The 23,516-nt window shown below is 36.3% G+C and overlaps 1 protein-coding gene and 1 long non-coding RNA gene across 3 annotated transcripts in view; one reads left to right on the top strand and one right to left on the bottom strand.

Annotated features, from left to right (window-relative positions):
- Positions 1–3,663: 3,663 nt before the first annotated feature.
- The window catches only part of chst15 (carbohydrate (N-acetylgalactosamine 4-sulfate 6-O) sulfotransferase 15), a 29,492-nt gene continuing 9,639 nt past the window's right edge, over positions 3,664–23,516 (bottom strand). Inside the window, exons 1-8 of one of the 2 annotated variants that reach the window (XM_079853250.1) lie at positions 14,113–14,192; positions 12,117–12,944; positions 10,690–11,029; positions 10,283–10,426; positions 6,801–6,957; positions 6,473–6,629; positions 4,753–4,900; positions 3,664–4,592 (exon numbers count right to left, since the gene is read on the bottom strand). In XM_079853250.1, the coding sequence (XP_079709376.1) occupies positions 4,408–4,592; positions 4,753–4,900; positions 6,473–6,629; positions 6,801–6,957; positions 10,283–10,426; positions 10,690–11,029; positions 12,117–12,545 (1,560 nt within the window). In that variant the 5' untranslated portion in view covers positions 12,546–12,944; positions 14,113–14,192 and the 3' untranslated portion in view covers positions 3,664–4,407. Of the gene's footprint in view, positions 4,593–4,752; positions 4,901–6,472; positions 6,630–6,800; positions 6,958–10,282; positions 10,427–10,689; positions 11,030–12,116; positions 12,945–14,112; positions 14,193–23,516 lie in introns of those variants that run through there. The other variant, XM_079853249.1, reaches the window with a different exon arrangement.
- LOC307148065 lies at positions 4,807–6,539 on the top strand. The gene is made up of 3 exons (XR_013819407.1): positions 4,807–4,867; positions 6,010–6,342; positions 6,475–6,539. It is a non-coding gene; the product is annotated as an uncharacterized lncRNA (long non-coding RNA).

Genomic DNA, 23,516 nt, shown 5'->3' with positions numbered 1-23,516 from the left:
CAACATACAAATAAACTTCAGCCTACACAGTAAAAAGAAAATCTCTTTCCAAATATAAATTAACTTTCACATTTAGAATTATTGTAAAATATGTTACATGGTAGATTTAACAGTTTGTCAAGCTAGTTCCTTGATTAATGGTTGCAATCTGTTATTGCCCAAATAATTATTGTACACTGACGTGTTTATCTATTATGGTGGGGACTTTCCATTGACTTCTATTGTTTTTATTCTTTTTATACACCATATTCCATGAGAATTCAGGTTTTACTATTCTTGTGACAACATTTGGTCCCTTCAACATTAAACAAACCCTGACCCGTATACAGTCTCTGGACCTATTTGATTGAGAATATCTGCTTATCAATGTTTCTTAGCATTACTAACTGGTTTGGTTTCAGGTACAGTTGCTGAGGCCCACAAGGTTTCGTGATATTTTAAATTGGTCTTTTCTGCCCCCTAGTGGTGATAATGGTTGGAATTAAAACTGTAGGCTAAATCCTACCATAAAGAAGCACATCCTGTTTTTGCCAAGAAAGACATTTTCCGAAGTCAACATATTTTGTTGATCCTGGAACAACATTCCTGTCTGAAAATTCAGGTTCTAGCATAAGACACCATGATCCAAATTTTAAGGGACAGTTCACCCAAAGATACAAAAAGTCTGTCATCATTTACTCACCCTCAAGCTGTTTCAAACCTGTATGAATTTCTTTCTTCTGCTAAACACAAAAGAAGATATTTTGAAAAATGTCTGTAACCGAACAGTTGATGGACCTTGACTTCCAGAGAAATTTTTCCATACTCTGGAAGTCAATGGGGCCCCATCAACTGTTTGGTTACCCATATTCTTTAAAATATCTTTATTTGTGTTTAGCAGAAGAAAGATATTACAGGTTTGGAACAACTTGAGGGTGAGTAAATGATGACAGAATTTTATTTTTTGGAACTAGCCTATCCCTTAACTAGGAGTCTAGGTCACCGAATATGACAAAAATGCTAAACATACTTAAAATATAGAGGCAAAATAAATTAATATAAATAAGAATATACACTGCCACAGCCTGGCCTATACGATCTACAATTAGGTTTATTAGAATTCAGTGTATTACCTATAACAACAACATGAAAATAAGTAAATTTAAGTAGAAATTTTTAAGAGTTACATTCATTGTCAACCATATAATCATTCACCGTGCCATCTAGATAGCCAGCTTGATGACGATTCTGGAATTTCGATCAAATGCAGGCTATTTTCGCTGTGTATAACTCATACAACACCCTTCGAATGACTATTCATATTTAAATATTGATGATGACACGTGCAGCAATCGTTCTCCTACTGCCATAAATAGCCCGCCCAAATCGGGAACTTGGGTACTAAAATAAACCCCGAGCTTCCCAGTGGAAAAACGACTTGAGAGGGCGTTCGTGTCCAATTTTTAACAAGAAAACTCGTATTTATGATCATTTCGACGTTCACCCCAAAATCAATGTCATCATTTAGGCTACTCACCTGTCATTCCAGAGTATCTTCTCTGGAATGGCAACGTCTGAATAAAGTGCACTTTAGTCCTGGTAGTTGTAATCCATGATTTATGAAATAGCCTACATTCCACAATTTCTGAAGCATAGCCTTTGAGCAACCAACAGAAATGTAAGTTGTGGTTAAAAATATGTTATCGCTCTCAAATGTTACATGGCTATGCATATTTTTATATTATTCGTCTCAGCGTGAATTCTGTAGGCTATATTGATGCCGTGTATAGTAACTAAACATCAAATGAGTATAACGTCCGAATACGTAGTACTCACGAATACCGTCAAGATGGCCGCCGCGTGCCGATGAAGTCCAAGAGGCCGTGGAGCGCTCACGAGCGCCGCCCTTGCGACTACGACTTCCCCTTTGACGATAACCCAGTGAGATCCACCGTCAATGCGGCATTTGCGTCACCAAAGTGGATTTGTAATTGAACTCATCGTTGTTTTTAATTGGAGTGCATGATAATGGTTTATGTGAGTAGGCTACTGTAATGTGAAAGAAACAATATCTAAAATAGGAATATGGAGGATAGAAAGAGCATATCCCCAAAAAAGGTAAGAAGAATACAGATGTTGGCTATTTATTGGGTTATTAATTTAATAGAGATAGAATATAGCACCGGGCTAGACAAAATAATTTAATTCAAAGTTTCAAGTTTATAATCAAGTTTTTAATGTTGCTTATATGTCTATGTTTTTAATATGATTTAAGCCAAACCATGTGCAAATTCATAACACCATTGCTATTTTATAGTATTTTCTCATTAAAACTGCAGTGAAGAAAACACAGTCTCAAAAACGGGTTTGAAATGTATGGTATTTCTTATGTCACAAACAAGGCCTACGTTGTAACCAATCCTGTCAATGTGCAGGCGGGCTTTTTTAATGATTTTCTCATTAACTGCGAAGCAGGTGAGTCTCAAGAGAAGCCAGCTATACCGATATATTTTTATGTTGAAATGAAAAATCAGATACATTTAACAATAGCGGTGAATTATGTAGGCTACGTATATCACGATGTTATGATGAACTATCCCTATCACCACTGACGTTCTAAGTTGTTTATGGGAGAAAATTGACTACAGGGGAACTTAAAAAGTTGCTCAGCCCCATCTTAAGGGGTTCAGCGTGGAGAAGCTGAACACGTAGTGCTATCTGATACCTGGGCACTGAAGGATTTAGAGATAGAGCAGAACAACAAAAAATACATGTAAGTGAATGCAAGTGTGTATGTATTTTGGAAAAGAGAAAAAAAAAAAAAGGATCTTAAATAATCCCTGACTACATAACAGCACAGTAGGTGTCGATATGCACACAGGATGTGATGCGCCAAAAAACCAAGAAGAAGAAAGTGGATTGGAGAAAAAGGGCATCATGTGAACCAAAACATGTTATGTTCCCTTGCTCCTCCATCCCTATCCGAAAATCATCATCTGATGTCATGAAGGACATAGCATTTCATTAAATGCACTGAAGAGGTGAGAAATTACTTTTCTCCATTGGTTGCCATTCGAAAGTAAACATATAGGCCTGGTTTCACAGACAGGGTTTAGATTAAGCCAGGATTTTTTTAGGCCCTAGTTCAATTAGGGCATCTAAGTAGCTGTTAAAAATGTGCAACAAAAAAACTAAGGAAAAAAAAAACATTACTGGTTTGCATCTTGAGACAAAACAATGGCACTGAAGTTTCAAGTTGCTTTCAGTTAAAACAGCTCAAACTTGCATTTTAGTCTGGGACTAGGCATAAACCTTGTCTGTGAAACTGGGGGATTGCCAATTATACAAAAATAAATTGCAAACAGCATATAGCCTAAAGCTAAATTACAAATTTCATTATTTTTTTAGTAGATTTTCACCAGTAACCATTTTAAAAGCTCTTAATATTCACAGTCTTTGTTAGGGTACTTTACTAATAATCTTACATCAACATTTCTGAAATGTAGCATATGAGTGATAAATTATTGTAATCTATTGACAGCCTTGGAAAGTGTTATTATTAATATTAGTTTCCATGTATATTATCAGTGACTTTAATGATTTATGATTCATTTTAATAACAATAATATATAATAATAATTATTATTATTTATTCTGACAAATTATTGCGTTTTAGAGAAAAACTATTAAAAAACACTATTTATTGCAATTCAATCAGAAGATATCAAAGTTGAATCAAGTAGGAATGAATCTATTCTTGCCCTGATCTCTGTACAGTCACAATAACAGATTACAACAATAAAATTACATTACAGTGACACCAGATGTCATTCACCCAGTACAATGTCCAGGATGGCTTTTGTGCTCTGTTTCCACAATCCTTTATATTGTCTTGTTTTATATTGAACAGAGGTGACGTTCTGACTTTTCAGGCAACAATTGGCCCTCTCACATTTTCCTTAGAGCTAAACTCTTAAATATTAAAGCTATAACAGCCAAAACATTGACAGCAATGTTTTATTATTTGTTGTTGTTTTTAGTGTATGTTAATACTTAATGCTGCCTTTTCAGTTTATGTATGCTTTAATTTTGTTGAAAAACCTTCCAGATCCATATAACGGATACATTAAATAAATCGTCTATTAATTTCTCAGTGGTCATTCTGACTAAATAAATTGTTAATTTCTCAGTGGTCATTGTGACCAAATACTCTGAGTATCAAAGTGCAATAATTAAAGTGTCCAGCACCAATAACCAAAGCAAAAAAATAAATAAAAATAAAGTCAGTGGTATCACTAGAAGAAGTTTGCTTTAATTTAAATTCTGGCCAAATGTGATACCAGCCACCCAGTACCAGCCTAGAGTTTAATTTGTTTCACTTTTTTCTATTACAATAATCCATGTCTGTTCATTCCCTCTTCATCAGGGCTACGTCCAGAGAAAGGCAGGGTCCTTCAGCACCTGCGCCAGGCGCTGGTTAAAAGGCCTGTAGAAGTTCTGCAGGATCTCCTTGGTTATGGGCAGCATTGGGCCTAGATTTCGATTGGCTGGTCGTCTGGTGTTTGAGGCGGGACTCTTTGTGATGTCTGCTTCCTTCTGCAGAGTAAGAGGACCTGAAGGGTAGATGAAGCATAAACACACAGTCAGTGAAATAATAGATACTTGCACTTATTTGCACATGATGACAAATTTATGAAGACTTCAGAGGTTAAACAAACAGACCCACATTATCATACTTTATGTATGTAGAAACATGAAAACTACGAAACTCACCCAACTGAAGAAATTCAAAGACTCTCCGCATAGTGATTTTCCGGTTGGCAGCATGATCCTCCAGTCGTAGGATGAGAATTTGCTCTCTACTGAAAACACTCAGCCAGTCCAGCAGGTAAATGACATACAGTCCCACCTGAAGCCTCACCTACAAATACAGAGGAGAAATACAGTGCCACACTCTTTGGAATTCATGACAGACACGATTAAACAGACCAACTGTGCTAGTCATTGACAAGTAGCTCAAAGAGATTCAGAAATAGACAGTAAAAGGCACAGTTCCCAACAAAGACCTAACAATGCATAGTATCAGTATAGTGGTAGTAATGCATACACAAAATAGACACATTTACAGTTGAAAAATCTTTTGTCACATGTATTAAGGCACTGGTTCTCAACCTATTGTCCCCCTATTTCTGCTGTAAATATAACAACACTGCTTGTTTTCAAACCTTTTTATTACTGGAACTTTAGACTGTTTTTGATCCGTTTTGCCTGTTTTGTTATGTTCTTCAACATAACAATATATATCATTAGGAGAGTTTGTTGAAGTGAATGCATTAGTTTGTGTTCACCAACAGAGGGACCCAAAGGTTCAGTATAACAAAACATGAGACAATCCTTAATTTTTTATTAAGGATATAGTTATATAGTTACTATATCTTTTCACTTCTGATATGTATTTAATATATTCTATTATAATATAAGGAGTAGACAACAATCTTATCTCTTGATTTATGAGTAGGAATTCCAAGTTGAGACAAAAAAATAATTCCTTGATGTGTTGATTAAAAACAAACAAACAAACAAAAAATCCACCACGCAACTGTTTTCAGAAAACATTTATACCAATAAATATTGGCATCTGTATATTGTTGTTTGCCTCCATTTTGAAGAGTGTGGAGATCAGGGAATTCTGGGAAATTCTATAAATGGTTTACTATGGTGCACAAAATGACAATTCATTTAGTTATAATGAAATAATCCTTCAAATGATACCTCAGTTCAGATTCAGTTCAGAATATAATAGACATTTTTAATTCGATTCTGAATGGTGCACAACCCTCTATTTGTATTATATTGCATCCAATTTACTACTAAGCAGCAATGATGCAGTTTTTCTGGTTCATCAACCAGCATCACAGCCATAAATCAAACATTCATGACTTTAATCCCCAGATCACTGCAGAAAAACAATGTACTTTTCAAAACACATTTAGATTTCTCTGTAACTGCTTTCATTTCACCTTCCAACAGCTTTCTCCAGAGGTGAAGATCATCTACTGGCTGCACAACTTTGGGGAAGAGCCAGAACAGCTCATCCCATATCTTATCTACACGGCTGCACCTGGTGGCTGAACCAATTACATCATATCACATTGAACAAAATCTGACTCTGACTCACACAGCCACATTTGAGCCCCATCCCTAATGAGAATTACCAACTGTGATGCTTTGGTGAGACACATCCATCTATCGTTGAGAAGATAACATTTTAATGAGCTGAAGGAATCGTTTTAGGAACTTGACAGCCCTTGTTCCCAATTCACTTTCAATGCATCGTTACTACATCTCTTTTAAATCACACAGGTTTGGAATGACATTGGAGGTTGAGTAAATGATGGAATTTTCATTTTTAGGTGTACTATCCCTTTAAGATAGCAATATCATATTAAATATTTACATGTGAGTTAATGATCATGATTTATATTGCACTCACAGGCATCAGGTTGTTGAGAGTGGTATTGTAAATGCAGGAACGGATGGACCTCTCAGCCAAGCAGCCCTCAAACAGGTGCAGCGATTCTGATACTCGCTCATGAAAATCCTCCAAAGATTTATTAGCCATGCCAAAGTATAGATAGTCTGAGTAAAGCCTGCTCTCTCACACACAAATACACACAGTGCACAGACAAACACAATAAAAGGTAAGAGGGCAATCTAAAGAGCATCTCTCACACAGTAGTCTAATGCTGGTTATGATATCCGAACATAGTGATACTGATGAATATACTGTAAATATAAATATTTGAAAATTGGATTAGTACCTCTCTACTGGGTCTCTGAGCATCACAATGAATCTGGCATCTGGTTGGACAGCATGAATGAAGTCTTGCACCAGAAAAGGAGGCTCCACACCCGTTCCATTGTCGTAAAAATAAACCCAAGCATTATTGTCCCACATTGTGGATGCACTCGCTTCACCTGTCAATCAAAAAAATGTGTATGAGATTATTAGTAAAAGTTTACAATCCTGCTTGATCCCAACCAACTTTATTTCATTTGAAGACAGGGATAATCTGATGAATGATATTAGTGTTTGTTTTTGTCTGGGCTGTTTTTTGCTGATTTAATTTCTCAGGCCTCTAATTTTATTTTAATACCTCTGGTATGAGTCATAACAAGAGGAAAGACCTTGACTATAACATCTGGCACCTCTAAAGAGAAAGTCTGGGTTTATAGACAATGTGAATTTAATTGGAGAACTTTCAGCAGCCTCAAAAACTATACAATACCTAAAACTGGAGTTCATGAGTTGATGGAAAGCTAGTAATTCATTAAATTATAAAAATGTAAAATTAAAATAGATCTTAAAGGGACAATGTGTAGGTTTTTAGGTATTTTATTATCTAAAATCAATATTTTTATTCATAAATATGTCCTCAATGGTATACAAATACCTCTGCTAATTATCTGACTTATCCTCGTAAATGAAGAAAATTATTATCTTTATAGAGCTGGTAAGTCCCGCCCATCCGTAAAACCCCACTGGACCTCTAGGTTGAAAAATAGTCAATGCAAGTGAATGGGAGAAAATAATTATTTTCTGGTCCTGTTTGAATTGTGCCATGAATGTGAACATATGTTGTCTGTGAATTTTTTATATAATTTTTCATGTTACGAGTTTGACAGTATATTGTATGATTCTTTGGCTAGCAGTTGTGGAAAAGACATAACGAGAAAGACTACATGTCGCCTGTGTGACGTCACCCCATAAAGTTGACTTACCCGTGGTTTTCGCCAACCTCAACGATTTTGTCCTCTCCCTGAAAGAAGGCGGTGAAGTGCACCAAAGACACAGCCATGTTTAGCGGGATCCGTGAGCTAGTGTCCGTGTGCGAGTGGTGGTGATGTTTCAAACACGTCGAAAGCAGCGAAGAGTTGTAGTCCACAAAGTGCTCTCACACAAAGTCTAACCGTATCAAACTTCTACCCGCTAAATTGTAGCATTCTTTACACGAAAAATTATATAAAAAATTCACAGACAACATATGTTCACATTCATGGCACAATTCAAACGGGACCAGAAAATAATTATTTTCTCCCATTCACTTGCATTGACGATTTTTCAACCTAGAGGTCCAGTGGGGTTAGCGGAAGGGGCGGGACTTACCAGCTCTATATACATGGGACGGTAGCGATATTTTTTTTCCCAGGATGGTAGAGGAAGACTCATGAATTAGGGAAGTCATCCCTGATTGGTCTTAACCCCAGTGACGGGTAGGTTTAGGGGCGGGGTTATGGAGGTCATAAGACCCCCAGTTACAGGTAGGTTTAGGGGTGGGGTTAGGGGTAGGTCATTAGACCAATCAGGGATGACTTCCCTAATGAATATTCATGAGTTTTCCCCTACCATCCTGGGAAAAAAATATCGCGGACGGGTAGGTCCACGGAGGCTTCCATGTAGTTCCGCCATCTTGAAAAACTATAATAGCAGAGAGGGACAAAAAGTACTAAGCCAACGCGTTTCCACAACGCGTTTTCGTTCAGAGCCAGCGTCACGTGACTGAAGCCAGCAGAAGCGGAGGAGCAGAACAGTGAGAGGCGCTTGTCACTGCCCCGGCAAGTTTAAAAGGCTGCACTGCACGGTTATTTATAATGGAATACCATACAAATGCTGAGTCACAGGATAAGGAGTCCTCGTCGTCGAAAAAGTCCAAAATACACCGTAAAAAGAAACGTGACCGGAGATTACAAAAAACAAGGGTTAATGTCGGGATAGCTAATGCAGGAGAAAGCTTTCAAAAGAGATGCTGAAGTTGCCTGCTTTCTTCTCAACAGGTAAGTCAATGTTACAGAATTCCATATCTACTAGAACTGCCGCAAGCGGTCACATTCCAAACTCTATATCTTTAATGATAAATACCCAATTGAGAGATTAATGCATTTATTGTATTAGGATATCTTTTAAAAACAAAACAACACCAAACTGTACATTTAAACAAGTTTAATTATACATTTATAAATAATATCCGTAGATGTCCTGAACAAAATGACAGAGTAGCCTATGTTTTCATGTTTCCACTGTTCGATCGCGCCCGCGCCCGCCTACACACACACACACACACCATATAGCATTGCAATCTTGACATTGCAGCCTGTTCATTATAGCCATAATAAAATAGTCAACCTAACATATAAAAATTCCACTACTCTGTTTATATAGTCAGTAGCCTAGTACAATTCGTACCATTTTTGCGCGTGTGAAGAGGATGATTTTTTCCGTCGATATTGGAACATGAGTGAAGTACAAAGCCTATAATAAAGAATAGTTTACCATCCAAATACATCGCAAATGTTGAAACATTTTGATTCTAATTAGAGAGTTACGTGAGCCTAACGCCGCTTACTTTCACTTAACTTTCGCTTATAAAGTATTTCATTTTGGCTTGTTTATAGTTATTTTTTCATTCTTGTTCTGTTCTGAATATCATTACATTTAAATGATTTGTTGTTGAATATGTTTTGTGTATTTTTTACCACATTTTATTGTTGTGTAAATTGGTATAGCCTATAATAATACCGCGAAATTCAGTGCGGCCAATATTACTGTCTATGGCCGAAATAGGTAAATATATTCATTTGTTTTTTTGCCTTATGTGTAATTTATATGAAAAACATTTTAAAAGTCAGGTACCGGCGGTATTTATTTTTTCAACAAAGTTATTGCAGATATAAAATTCAAAACGGTCAAAATGACCGCCATGGCACTTCTAGTGTTAATAACAAGCTTTTTTTCATTGCTTGGTTGTGAACTTTATTATATAGACAGTAGAACATTTATAGTTAAAAGTTCAACAGGATCTTTGATGAATAGCAGCTATTGAGTAAAGTAGAGAAGGCCCTAAAAACAAGGTTGTAAGTTTTGTTTGTTCAAAACTGTAACATTCGTTTGTTCGTTGTGTCAAGTTGCAGTTTGTTTGAAATAACAAACCAGTTCACCCGAATGAAGTGCTATTATAAGACATCCTGTCATAGCTTTTTGGTACATAACGGCTACCGTAGATGCAACACACATTTGAAAATGCGAGGCGCTGTAGAGCACTATTTGTTTGAATGCAAAATACAATTTCACCGCTAGATGGGAGAAATTGCTACACAATGTCCCTTTAAAATAAAAACAAATCAAAATAAAGTACTTACTAAAAAATTAAATATTTATTTGTTTACTGTACCTGCATGTCATGGGACTATTAACCGACATCAGAGAACCATGAACATGCCATTGTTGAAACGCAATAATTATTACCGATTATGATGTTGACTTTTTTGTGGCTTTTGGAGGAGTTGCTCATCAAGTGATCTTGAATCTGATTGGCTGCTTGGTCAAAAAGATCCAGGTAGTCGTTCAGTGGATAGGGGTTCTGAAAAGCATTGCCTGACCTGATGATACCTTAAACCAGGGGAAAACAAAGTACAATTATTTCAGAGTTTGCAAACAGAATTACATGGCATCTGTTCTGTAGCTGTAAAATTTGTGTCATAAAATAAATGTGATGGAACCCAATGATCTGTCTAACATTAAGCAGATGCTTTGCATTGTAAGAAAATGGGAGTGATGGGAGGGATGAACATTTTCCTGACACAAAGGCCAACCAGCATCATGAATTCACATTTTAAACCGATGGTCGAATTATCTTTTTTTGTGAAACTCACCAAACCTCTTTCGTGTCCACCAGTGTGGTTCCTTCATCGTGGTGAAATGGACCTCTGGATGTAGCCGTAAGCGGTCGTAGAGATCTGTGGTGCCACACTTGGGCTGGCCGATGATGTAAAAGAAGGGCAGGCAGCGCAGGCGGTAATGTCTACCTGCATGCTGATGCAGGTGAGCTGGAAACGCTCTGCGCAGGTGGTCATATATTGCTTGGAAGCGCTTTGAGTAAAGGGCATACAAGTTTTTCCCATATGGATCGGCTGTGATATTCCCAAAGAATTCTTCATACCAGCAGGGGTTCTTGAGATTGGGCAGAAATATTCGAGGAATAGCAGTGAATATCTGTGGACGAGAAAGACGAGAAGGCTTATGATAGTAAACTAAGATTTGACAGAGTGTAGCTTGCACATGTTTATCTATGAAGGTGTGTATTTGCTTTATACAATACAGTTCAAAAGTTTTGGGTCAGTAAGATTTTATTGATCTTTATTGAGATTTAATTAAGAAATGAATACATTTATTCTGTACGGAGGCATTAAACTGATCATAAGTGACAGTAAAAACATTTATCAGGTTATAAAATATTTCTATTTCAAATAAATGCTGTTTGAACTTTCCAGTTCAACTCATGAATTACTGACATATCCTTTGACTTTTAAAACTCTATGTAATATAAGTTTGCCACCCATTTTTATAAAAATGATACGGCATTATCATGAGCTATGAAATCGTTTTTGGTTTGGCATGATATTATTTACAGTACTGAATTATTTGCCCCCTTGGTAAATATGATCAAAGATGGCTGTAAAAACTAAATCTGCATTGTTAATGAAAATTCAAAGTGTCAGGTCTGGGGACTGGGATGGCCATTGCAGATGCTTGGTTTTGTGCTCAGTGACCCATTTTTGTTTTGATTTTGATGTTTGTTTTTGGATCACTGTCCTGTCGGAAGATCCGAACATGGCCCGTTCTAAGATTTCTAGCAGAGGGTGTCAGGTTTTGATTTTTTATCTGTTGGTATTTGATCAAATCCATGATGCCATGTATCTGAACAAGATGTCCAGGACCTCTGGCAGAAAATTAGGCCATCAGCATTAAAGATACTGCAGAGTATTTAATTTTACACATGGGGTACTTTGTTATCCCTGTGTGCACCAAACTCATATTAAGTGTTTGCTGCCAAAAAAAGCAATTTGTTTTTGTTTCATCTGACCATAGAGGGATAAAAAAGTACCCCATGTGTAAAATGAAATACTCTGCTGTATTTTGAATGCTATGGGCCTAATTTTCTGCCAGAGATCCTGGACAATGTCTAATGAAGCAACAATGGGTTTTTTCATTGTTTTTTTTTTTTATTTGTTAAAAAAATCAAGTATATTTTGCAATTATATATATATATATATATATAGTGTAACTCAAATGCACATACGTTTGCCTCCTTCTCTCTCACTTCTCCCAGGTTAGGCACTCTTCTACGACTGAAATCCACTTTGGCTACAATCCTCCTCACAACTTCTCTCACAACTGTGTTGTCAGTAGTGAAAGACAGATTAAGGGGTTGCTGTGCCAGATGAGACACTACGGTAAGGTGATACGGTGACGGCGTTAAAAAGAGCCCTTTCTGGTCCCTCGTCAAGATGTAAGACGCCATGATTAGAACGGTGACTGTAAGTCCAAAAAGGAAGCTTAAGATTTTGATTTTCCGTACAGACCAGAGTGTCCATGGGCCCCATGCTTGATGTTGTGCTCTGTGGTTCTCTATGAAAGTCCATACACTCATCGACCTGTTGCTGGGCTTGTTTTTGTAGTACTCCAGTTTTTCATCAAAGGCGTTTAGAAGGCCATGCTTGTGGTCCATTTTTGTGTTACGTTAGTTGTGTTCACTTTGCATATAAAGTGAATCCCATCGATGTGTTATTGTATGAGGTCTGCTCCATCATACCGCTCAGTGCACCATAACCCAAAAGAGCGGTGTTTTGCCAATGAAATCAACATCTTTCATAGAGCAGATGCTATATGGCTTCAGGTCATTGTTTATAATGGGATGTTTGTGGGCAGGAAGACAGACAGTGGAATGAGCAGGGCTTCCCGCACGCGTGGCGAGGGGCAAGACGATTGGAGCACTCCTTCAATTTAGTTGCCACAAATGACACAGCGGCAGTGGGGTTGACAGCGCACCAGCACAAACACAGTGCAGATTTGGTTGTCAAGGTCACAAACGCCCCAACAGAAGCTCAGATAACAGAAAGGTCTATTCCTGAAAGACAAAAAAAAAAAAAAGAGTAATAAACCGTAAATACACAAAGATGGTTCATTGATTTGAGTCTAGGAAGTGGATGTTGGTAATACTCCGTTTCTGTCTCTCACACATGCCAGTAACTCTGTGATGGGGTTTGGATAAGCATCAGAGAAAGGATGGCAGGAACATCATACAGGCCACAGACTGTGTGACATATGGTGTGTGTGTGTGTGTGGGTATGCATGTACGGCTGCACAGTGTATGTGTGTTTTGGAGAGTTTAGGGCGTAATCCATTTAGACATTATAGCCTCAGGACAGGCCTAATTAAGAACACAGTAGACCAGCTGCAAGCTAATAGATACATTTATTTGACAACCTCCACTCCTTCTCTTTCCTGCTCTCGGTGTCTCTTACTTACGGTTTCTTCCATTCCTGGCCATGATACAAATAATACAAGAAATGTGTTGTGAAATTGAAGCAGAAATTCAGAGAAGAGATGAAAGTGCAGGGAGGTTTGAGGGGGTCTGACCTGCTCTATTTAAGGTATGAACACTCCAAAGGAAGTCGAAAACAAAAGGTTTGGTGTCTTAGAAGTATCTATATATGCAGAAGTTGTATAGATAGAAGTATTTATGCATACAAGTATACACCATTTACACTACTGTTTAAAAGGTTGGGGTCGGTAAGATTTTTTTGAATTTTTTTGAAAGAAGTCTCTTATGCTCACTAAGGCTGCATTTATTTGATCAAAAATGGTGTAAAAACAGTAATATTGTTAATGATAGTAAAGTTTAAAATAACTGTTTTCTATCTTAATAGATTTGAAAATATAATTTATTCCTGTAATGGCAAAGCTAAATTAAATCTAATCTAATATGCTGATTTGGCGTTCTGCTTAATATTTTTGTGGAAACTGATACTTTTTTTTCCCAAATCATTCTTTGATGAAAAGAGTTCAGAAGAAGCAGATTTATTTGAAAAAATACATTTTCTTTACTGCCACTTTTGATCCACCCTTGCTGAATTAGGCTACGCATTTCTTTCTTTCAAAAAAATCTTTCTGATCCCAGAATTTTGAATAGTAGTGTATATAAATATATCTCAAGAGAGTTTATCAAACAATAGTAACCAGTTTCAGTAACCACAAAATGTTAGTTATGATAAATAGATAGAAATCGCATTCACCTGAGGAAGTAACTGTAGTGATTAGGCTGAGGAGTAGTGACTGTAACAGCTCTAAATGCAGTAACTTTATTACACAAAACAAAAGACCACAGTGAACAACTGAAACTGAGGACTATATATACTGAATAAACTAATGATCTAAATCAGGAACAGGTGTGGGAAATCAATGAATAACCACGACAACCAATGAAAACATATTTAGTATCCAAGACAACCAAGGAAACAGGAAATAATGAGAAACAAACTAAAAGTCCATGAAAACAAAAACAAAACAACAACTAGGCCTAAACAGCAAGACGCTTCATAACCATGAAATGAATTATTGGATAAAACATTGAAAAAATATAATAATTGCTATATGTATCATTTCATTATAATGTAGGTCTACATATCACCAATATTTCTATAAAAATCTATATCATGCAATGTTAATTAATGTTATTTTAGGGGAATATCATTATTATAATAATATATATATATATATATATATATATATATATATATATATATATATATATATATATATATATATATATATATATATATATTAAATCCATTGGACAGTTTGTTTTGGGTTTTCTTTGCTAAAACTAATGGCTTCATTCTTGATAAATGTCCGCAAGTGAATGTTTAGGACCAGCATGCTCTAATTATGTATCTTCCTTGTAATTGTGTGTTTTAAACTCAAGGACACTTCCTTGCAATCTCTTCCTACAAATGTTGGAAGAGATTGTCAGGCTGGTGGGGGAAAAACACAAAACTGAACAGCAAAGCATTTCTCCTCAATGTAGACCTAATGGCTTGTTTATTGCTGAATATGCGGGGTTGGAAATTCTAGAGCAGGGCTTTTAAAAACCTAAAAAAAAAATCATTTTTTGCCTTGTTTTGGTTTCTTCCTTTTATTTTGGCAAATTAAAGGGCCGCCAGGATCCTCTGGTGGAGGGTTTGCCTTCATCATTTCATCAGACAGTTCAGGGCTGTTATTTACCGCCTAATTGTGGTTAAATTTACCTTGGGGAGATCATTAACAGAAATGTGCCTCTACTGAAGCCCACACAGACCACAGTAATCCATGCTGAACTAATAAATAGATGTGGGTCTCATAAATGATAGATAATTTCCTATTTGTGCACAAAATGGTTTGTATAACGCTCAGAGAGAGAGAGAGAGAGAGAGAGAGAGAGAGAGAGAGAGAGAGGGTGACAGAGAAATGGAGAGAGAGTAATGAAAGAAAAAGAGGGAAGGTAGTCAAAGGAGGACATGTGTGTTCCCATGGAGATGAAGGCAGGTGTCATTGATCAGTGTTGCTATGGAAAAATAGACACTGGGAGTGTTTGTATGTGTACGCTGACCTTAAATTACATCCTAGTGACAGATTGTGCATCTGAGTCACGTTGATTGAAAATAAGTGAGGTCTCACTATCCGTGCTGAAAATAAGAGTTTGAGGTAAAGCGTAGCAACGAGGACCTCCATCGCTGTCAGCGTGGGTGTTTATTTTAAGCACAAGCGTTACATTTCTGATGACTTTAGCATGGGGTTGGGCTGACGTGTGCTGCCACTTTAAATATATTTCAGAATAACAAACCCAGCTCTAAGTGTGGGGAGGTGGCATCTGCGAGCATGTTTTCATTATGGATCTGACTGAAGTAGAGGAGGAGCCCGGGACAGAAAGAGGATGCGTTAATGTTGAAATGAACACTCGCTGCGGGAACGCCACAGCAGTCCACAGCTCAGTGATTCATTACTGAGAAGCTCCATCATTATACCTGCCAATCAAAATGACAAGTGAGGAGCTCTACAAAGTGCATGCCAATTGATGCTTTCGATGTTGTTTATGCAAAGCCGACACAATTCAAGGGTCCTTACAGGTTAAAGGGATAGTTCACCCAATGAAAATTCTGTTATCATTTACAAAGTTATGTGTTTAGTGTGTAATTTGTGCACAACTAAGTGTCATTTAAAAATAAAAAAAAAGTAATGATTTACCATTTAGAAATTTTAAAGGCATGGTTCACAGGTGAATGATAAAGATGATGAACGATGAATGTAAGAACGACATTGCAAAAAACGATGCTCATTCACTCATAATTCGTTTACACGAAACACAGTTATCCTGTCAATTATATGTGTTTTAACTCCAAGTACTTTATTTATTTGCCACAACCAAGAGTTATTACTTCAAGCCTATTACTTATTAATTAGGATGTTTTTGTTTTAATGTAAAAATCTTGCTAACATCATAAGTAGACCTCAGAGAACATTGTAAAGTGTTTAAAGGGATACTTCACCGATTAGCATTAAGCTTTGTATCAGTAGAAACCCGGTAGTATTTTCGAATGACCGTGCTTACCTCCCTCATGTCCCCCTGAGACGAGAGATTTCTGTATTGTGTGTCTGGAAAAAAACCTCAGATGACGCAAAAAGCGTAATTTTGCGTCATCTGAGGCTTTTTTGGCCAGAGACTATAGAGACTACAGCCAGTAGTAGGAGCTAGTTCCGCATGTTTTCGTCCCGCCCATAGGGGGTGGGATCTCACGATAAAACGGCGTCTTTTCAGTTTCGAGTCAACTAGTAGCCTAGTTGTATAATTTCTTCCGATACTGCCCTCTGTAACCGGTAGGCGTGGCTTGGGAGTGGCCTCGTAGGGCAGCGAAGGAAGTGCATTCTGGGAGTTGTTGTCTTTCATCCACATGAGCCAAAAATACATTTTCTGGCTTTTTTCAGTCTAGAAGGCACCAACTTCTAAAATAATTTCACATTTCTACAACATAAATGACCCAATTTAAATACACATTCATCTTTCCAGCTGTGAAATATCCCTTTAAAAATATTATCACTATTTCAAACAGGTTTCCAGAACGCCCCTAAAAGAAGTATGTCTGAATTCACAGTACTCATAAAACATTAGGCAAAAAGTACCCTGATGACCTACTTCCGGAGAGATTCTGAAGTGTGCATATGATGGATACTTTACTATCCCATGAGAACACAGAAGATTCATGAATGGCCTTGAAGCGACATAGCGGACACTGATATAGGTCACATGATAATGACAACATGGCGGACACACATTCATACTATATAGAACGTACTTTTTTAGCGGTCGTGAAGTAATTACTTATTCAAAATAAGTACCTACTCAAGAGAGTATGCGATTTCGGACGCAGCCTTTGTTGCTATGTTGGGTTGGTAATACTCTTGAATGAGCATTTGGTGTCAGGATGCTGTGATGTTCCTTTATCAGTGCAGCAGGACATTTTTCACATACATCTCTCTGAACCCCCTCCCTCACCCATTTCCAGAGTCATAAAAAGAGGGCAGTAGAGCTGTCAAGACCACTGCCTCCGAGCACAGAGGCTACTCTGTCCGTGCCAGCCAGTGCCATGACTAATTGATCAGAGTATGCAGGAATGGATCCGGGTGGATGGAAGGGGATGCCAAGGATCTGGGGGGTGGGGTGGGGGGGGGAGTCATAGCTTAAGTTGTAGCCTACGATACACCACGAGGGAGGGACTGGCGGGGATGCAATACTTGGAATATTGTGAGGAGAAGCAGAGCAGTAGAAGGGGCAGAATATGTGTTACAAGTTAGTGTGATCTGTGGATGCTTTTGCATATCAGTGGCCATCAAATAAATATTTGGACAATCATGCAACACTAAAAAAACACAAATGTCATTGCAATAGATAACAAAAATATCAAACCAAGTGACATTTTCATTGCACAAACACAGTTTGTAAAACATTTTACAAAAGGTTTTGAATGACAAATCAACAGATAACACACTGATAAAAAAGATTCTGTGGTGAAGTAAATACTATAGAAAAAAACAAATGTATTTTAGATTGAATAAGTTAGTTCAGGGAAGAATTAAATATTAGTACTCAATTCAAGCTTGTAGAAATTAAAGCTTGAACTTAAAATAATATTCCACTTGTTTTACTTGTTGATTATTTGAGTGAATATCAAAGTTATAAAATTAAGTAAAACCTACTCAACTTTCTGATACTGGTGTTCCCATCATGCACTGGGACATGAATAATTAATAAGGTTGCGTTTTCACTGTTTTCTAGTTGTATTTACACAGTTTTATCGTTACTTTGGTTGTTAGGATTAGCAACTTGCTGTTTTGCTGTGCTCTACTCTATCACTGGTACCTTTATTGTGTGTTGTGTACCAAGCTTTGAGGTCTCTGTGGTCGGCTGGGTACCTCATTACCTATATTATGTAGATATGTAGTCTTACAAAGTGAAACAAGAAATCGAATGTGTTGTTTACTGAAATTTAATGAGTAAATGAGTAATGAGTAAATTTATGTACAAAGAGTGAGTTAAATGAACTTGGAACAGAGTATTGCAAAGTAAACGTTAAAGGGGTGGTATAATGCCCCTTTTTACAATGTGTAAAATAAGTCTCTGTTGTCCCCAGAGTGTGTATGTGAAGTTTTAGCTCAAAATACCCCACAGATCATTTTTACAGCATGTTAAATTTGTCCCTTTTTGAGGGTCAGTAAAAACGCATAGTTTCGTGTGCGTCCCTTTAAATGCAATTGAGCTGCTGCCCCCGGCACAGAGGGATCTGTTGTAAGATGCCTACAGAATGACATGATATTGCATTTGTGTTATGTACTGTATTGCATGTGAAAAGACGGATGTGACAGCTTTAGCAGACTCACAAATGTGCTCAACTACAAAAACTCTTCCTCTTCTCAACATGGGCAGGGTTTATGTAAATTTTAGGGTTGGTGATGTCACTAACCCATGAGGAATGTTGTGTAGTCTTTACCAGCCATTTGTTGTAGTCCTTAAAAAGCAATTTCTTTAAAATAAATTTCTTTATCTTCCTTTGCTTTGAACTTTGAGCGTTGTAACTTTGCAGATGTTGTTTATGCTCAAACAGCAACATTACACACTAACTAACGTTAGAAGAGTAAGTAGAAATTAAAAAAAGTATTTGTACACTTCAGTGGAACATGTACATAGTGTGATGAACAAGCCTGTCTTTTTTTTTTTTTGCAGATGGCAAATGGTTTGATTTTTTTTTTCTAATGCAATGACATTCAACATTTTAAAGTGTTATCTATCTATCTATCTATCTATCTATCTATCTATCTATCTATCTATCTATCTATCTATCTATATGCATTCTTGATTTTAAATGTGAGTGAGTCTGTGAAATTACAATCCACTTCTCCAGCTCAAAGAAGACACAGAAAGCAAAATGCTCGCTATCATCTCTTCCTGAGTTAATCTATATTCTCCTCTAATACACACTCACTCAAACACAAACACGCATACAGACTAACAAGTACACATTCCATTTGTGCAGTGTCAATAGAGGGAAAACATGCAGGGATAACATCTATTCCACAGTCAGTACAAGTGAGAGGAAATGAATGAATGCGGCAGCCAATAGAGACGGATAATGAAGCTCAGTGGAGCCGAGTCTGAAATGGCATCAGTCAGTCACTTATATTAGTATACTGATTACATCAAACTGAATAATATTCTATGGATGCACTTAGTTACATATTCATTGAAGTCACCTATTCAAAGCATTGTGACAGTGTCAAATTTCTAATACAATCACTTTTTCTTTTTTCCCAACCTTTTTATAGACTCTCATAATGAAAGGCTTAGTTACCTGTTTGGTTAGCTGTACATGTTTACACACAATGATTGTTAATGCGTTAAAGCTGAGCTGAAATATCAACATAAATCGAAAAATGTGCAACAAAAACATTTTGACAACTACAGTATAGCAACATTCAGAGGTCAAAATTTCTTCTATTTTGCTTCTTTTGAAAAATTTTAAATAAAAATAAACAGCTTAACAATCTGAGTGAAAAGTTGAATTGAAAAATAAACAAAAAAATCTTATTCTGTTTGCCAATTTTTTTTTTAAACCAATTTATTTCTGGGTTAAAGTAAAAAATAAAATAAAAAAATCCAAGCTTTTCAATGTGGTCTCATGCATGAAATTTGTTTCCCAACTGACAATGAGAGCGTTGATTAAATGGTCTGCAAATGAAATTGAAAAGAAAGACACAAGACATTATAAATGAAGGCTTTGGGTACAAGGATGTGACATCTGACAAACACAGCCCAGAAAAAGCTAAGAGAGTGACAGTTCAATTAATAGTCACACTGTGGAAAAACCTCAGATGTTCTAGTTCCCTTGTCAACACTAGTCAGCATTTGAAAATGTCTCTATTTGAAGATATATAAAATATATATATATATATTAAGTCTAAATGTGAATGCAGGTGGTTTGTTATGGTAATAACAAAGTAGGGTATGTGTAAATAGGTTAAAATAGGTTAATGAACTCATATTACAACATAACAAAAATGCTTTCCATGTGTTTTCCCTATAACAAAATGTTAATGTTTGATTGCAAGTAATCATAATGCAAAACCTGATACTTATCTAAAAAAAATAATATCCAAACCTAGACAAAAAGTAGTCTTTTAGAATGTCTAAATATATAGCTAAATGCAAAACCTAATAAAAGAAATTGTCTATAGGGAATCCAAAAGCCTTTCTATATATTTATATAGGGAGCTATACAGGTGGTTACACATGACATTACACAAGTTTACATTTTTTAACACCTCCATATGGCACTTAAAATAAATGGATTTTAAAGGCCTTCACTATTTTAATCTGAAAGACTGCCTTTATTAAAACCTATTTTTTTTAAACCAAGAACAATTCACAAAAAAAAAAATCATAAAAATGTTATAAATATTGCATAGTATCATAAAATCCCCTCACAATTCTAAATAATAATCAAAAAATATTACTGAAAATATAATACACTGATTTTCCTAAAAAAAAAAGTTTAATTTCAAGGCTGTGAAGATACCAAGTATGACCTAAAATGATAAGGCTCAGAGGGTTAAATGTATATTTTGGATGTTTTCTTTCAACTAGTCTGAAAGAATACATGTTATGGAAGCAAAATGTTTCAAGTGGTGCTCAAGCGCATGCCCTTTTGGCCTCTGACTTGATAAGTGCCCTTTTTACATAACTTTTTTATATATATATTTTAGTTTATGTTTAAATTTGGCCCGTGACATCAATTCTCAATCGATTCTCAGCGCGTGCCTGACAACTTAGTATTCTCAATATCCCCCAAAAATGCCTGTGCGACTGAATGTTTTTGCCTGGTGTGTCTTGCCGTAAAGGGACAGTTCACCCAAAATGATGTTGTCCCAAACCAGTATGACTTGCTTATTTACTAAACAAAAAAATAAAGAAAATAAATTATTTTCAAAAATGTCTCAAAATGGTTCTGTGCGCAGCGTGCCATCTTTTTTCTTACAGATAAAGTGTGCTGTATATAATGCATTACATTCAGTGATGATTTTGTGTGCTAAATGTAATTTTGAATAAAACAATTGCATAGAAAAACATTTATATCACATTAATCCATTCGAGCAGCACTGGGTACATCTATGTGCTTTCTGTTCTCAATGTCTCCGTTTTATCATGGTGACGGCAGCTGGTGGTGCATAACCTGAATCAGATTAATACTTGTCATTCAGTCATGTTAATTTGCAGACACAGTTTCCATAATTAATTTCAGACTTGACAAATTACTTTGCAGGTGCAATGTAATTGTTTGCATTGACTATGCCCTAGATTGTGCACTTTTATAGAGACACGCAAATTGCATATTGAATCAAGGAAAATCTACACTAACTGACAATACATCCTATTTTGTATCAATGATTTTTGTGTGCTGTTAAGTTTGCATGTTTTTTATTAATGCAAGCCTTTACTAAATCAGGGCCTAAATTATTATTTTTTGTCACTATAAACCATGTGACACTAAATTATAGCACTGTGCACTTGGTATTTATCATTGCAGTAGGTCAGTAAAGCCTGAACTTTTTTCATTAAAATGCTACTTGTCTTTTCCTAAACTGATAAATTCAAGGGCATAAATAATACACAAGTTATTATTAGCAACATCTTGTATAAATCGGGACCCATCTGGCAGACAGATGTGCTTATGGGTGATGTTATATGAACTCCTGCTGAAGCAGGCCTTTCTCAGTGCCCCTTTATTCCCTCTATGATACTCCAGCATGCGTATATGTGATGACAGGCTCATGTTCAGTTGAGCAGATTTGTTCTGCGGTTTGAAGAAGATGTTTGTTTCTCAGTGCTTGAAACATGGCATGTGGTTTGCTGTTGATTTCAGGCTGTCATTGCATTGATGGAAGGCTTTAATGTCTTACTCGGTGCAGCGTGTGTAGCACCAAAGCAAGGAAGCTGGGGAGAACTGTTTATGTAATCCACGCTGAAAAGAGCAGTAGCGCAGAAGAAAAGAAGTGTAATTAAACAACAGAGATGAGAGAAAGAGAAGTTCCCTCAGGTGCTTCACTCAGCAGCCTATGTGAATACACACTTCTTAGATTATGAAAGACAGAAACAAGAAAGAAAGAAAGAAAGAAAGAAAGAAAGAAAGAAAGAAAAGGATTGAACCATCTTTATCAAGATGATTGCACCCTTATACATCAGTATCTTTCACAGATTTTAGAATTAATTAAATTCAGATTTTATTTTTCAGAATTGCAAGTTTATATCTCAAAATTCAGACTTTATAACTCACAGTTGTGAGTTTATAACCACAATTCTGGGAAAAAGTTAGAGATGGCACAAAAAAATCTGAATTGTTAGATAAAAAGTCACAATTACCTTTTTTATTTTTTATTCAGTGGCAGAAACAAGCTTCCATACAAATATAATCATTTATATTAAATGAAATATATATATATATATTAATTAAATAACTAATGTAAATAGTTTTTTAGTAAAAAGACAAAAGAAAACTTATCAGAATCAATTAATGCAGATACTCGTGGTGTTACTAATTCACTTACTTTACTAATAGAATGGACATTTTTTTAACATCTGCTACTTCCATGGTCATCTGTTCAACTGTTACGTGTTTCCTGACAATGCTATTGTGTGCTTGACGGGCAACTCAGGACAGCTCTTTCCAGACCTTTTATGTCCCAGATACCCAGACAGTACAACAATAGATCCAAGTTCCTCTTGCCATTTAATCAATAGCCTGTTCTTTGTTACCATCCACAAGGAAAATTCACAAGGATAATATGTAGCAAATGTCAGCAGTGCAGTTGTGCATAAAAATGCAAAGTCACGCATATTCTGTCAGATAACAGCCACTTGAATTTATCTTATAAATAAATGATGTATTAGACTGGATTTTTAATTAGATCTGCTGCCTGGGACTTGCGATATAAAGAGTTGAAATACAAATTTAATATAGAAGGATGGGAGATTCAGTATAGAGCATCCGTTGTGCGAATGAACAGACATGAGCTACAAATAACTTCAAGAATCCTTTTTTCATTTGCTTTTTTTTTC

This window comes from Squalius cephalus (assembly GCF_949319135.1).
Source record: "Squalius cephalus genome assembly, chromosome: 20".
Taxonomy (NCBI): domain Eukaryota; kingdom Metazoa; phylum Chordata; class Actinopteri; order Cypriniformes; family Leuciscidae; genus Squalius; species Squalius cephalus.
Note: the sequence above shows the minus strand (reverse complement) of the source record. Positions and strands in the feature narration are given on the sequence as shown.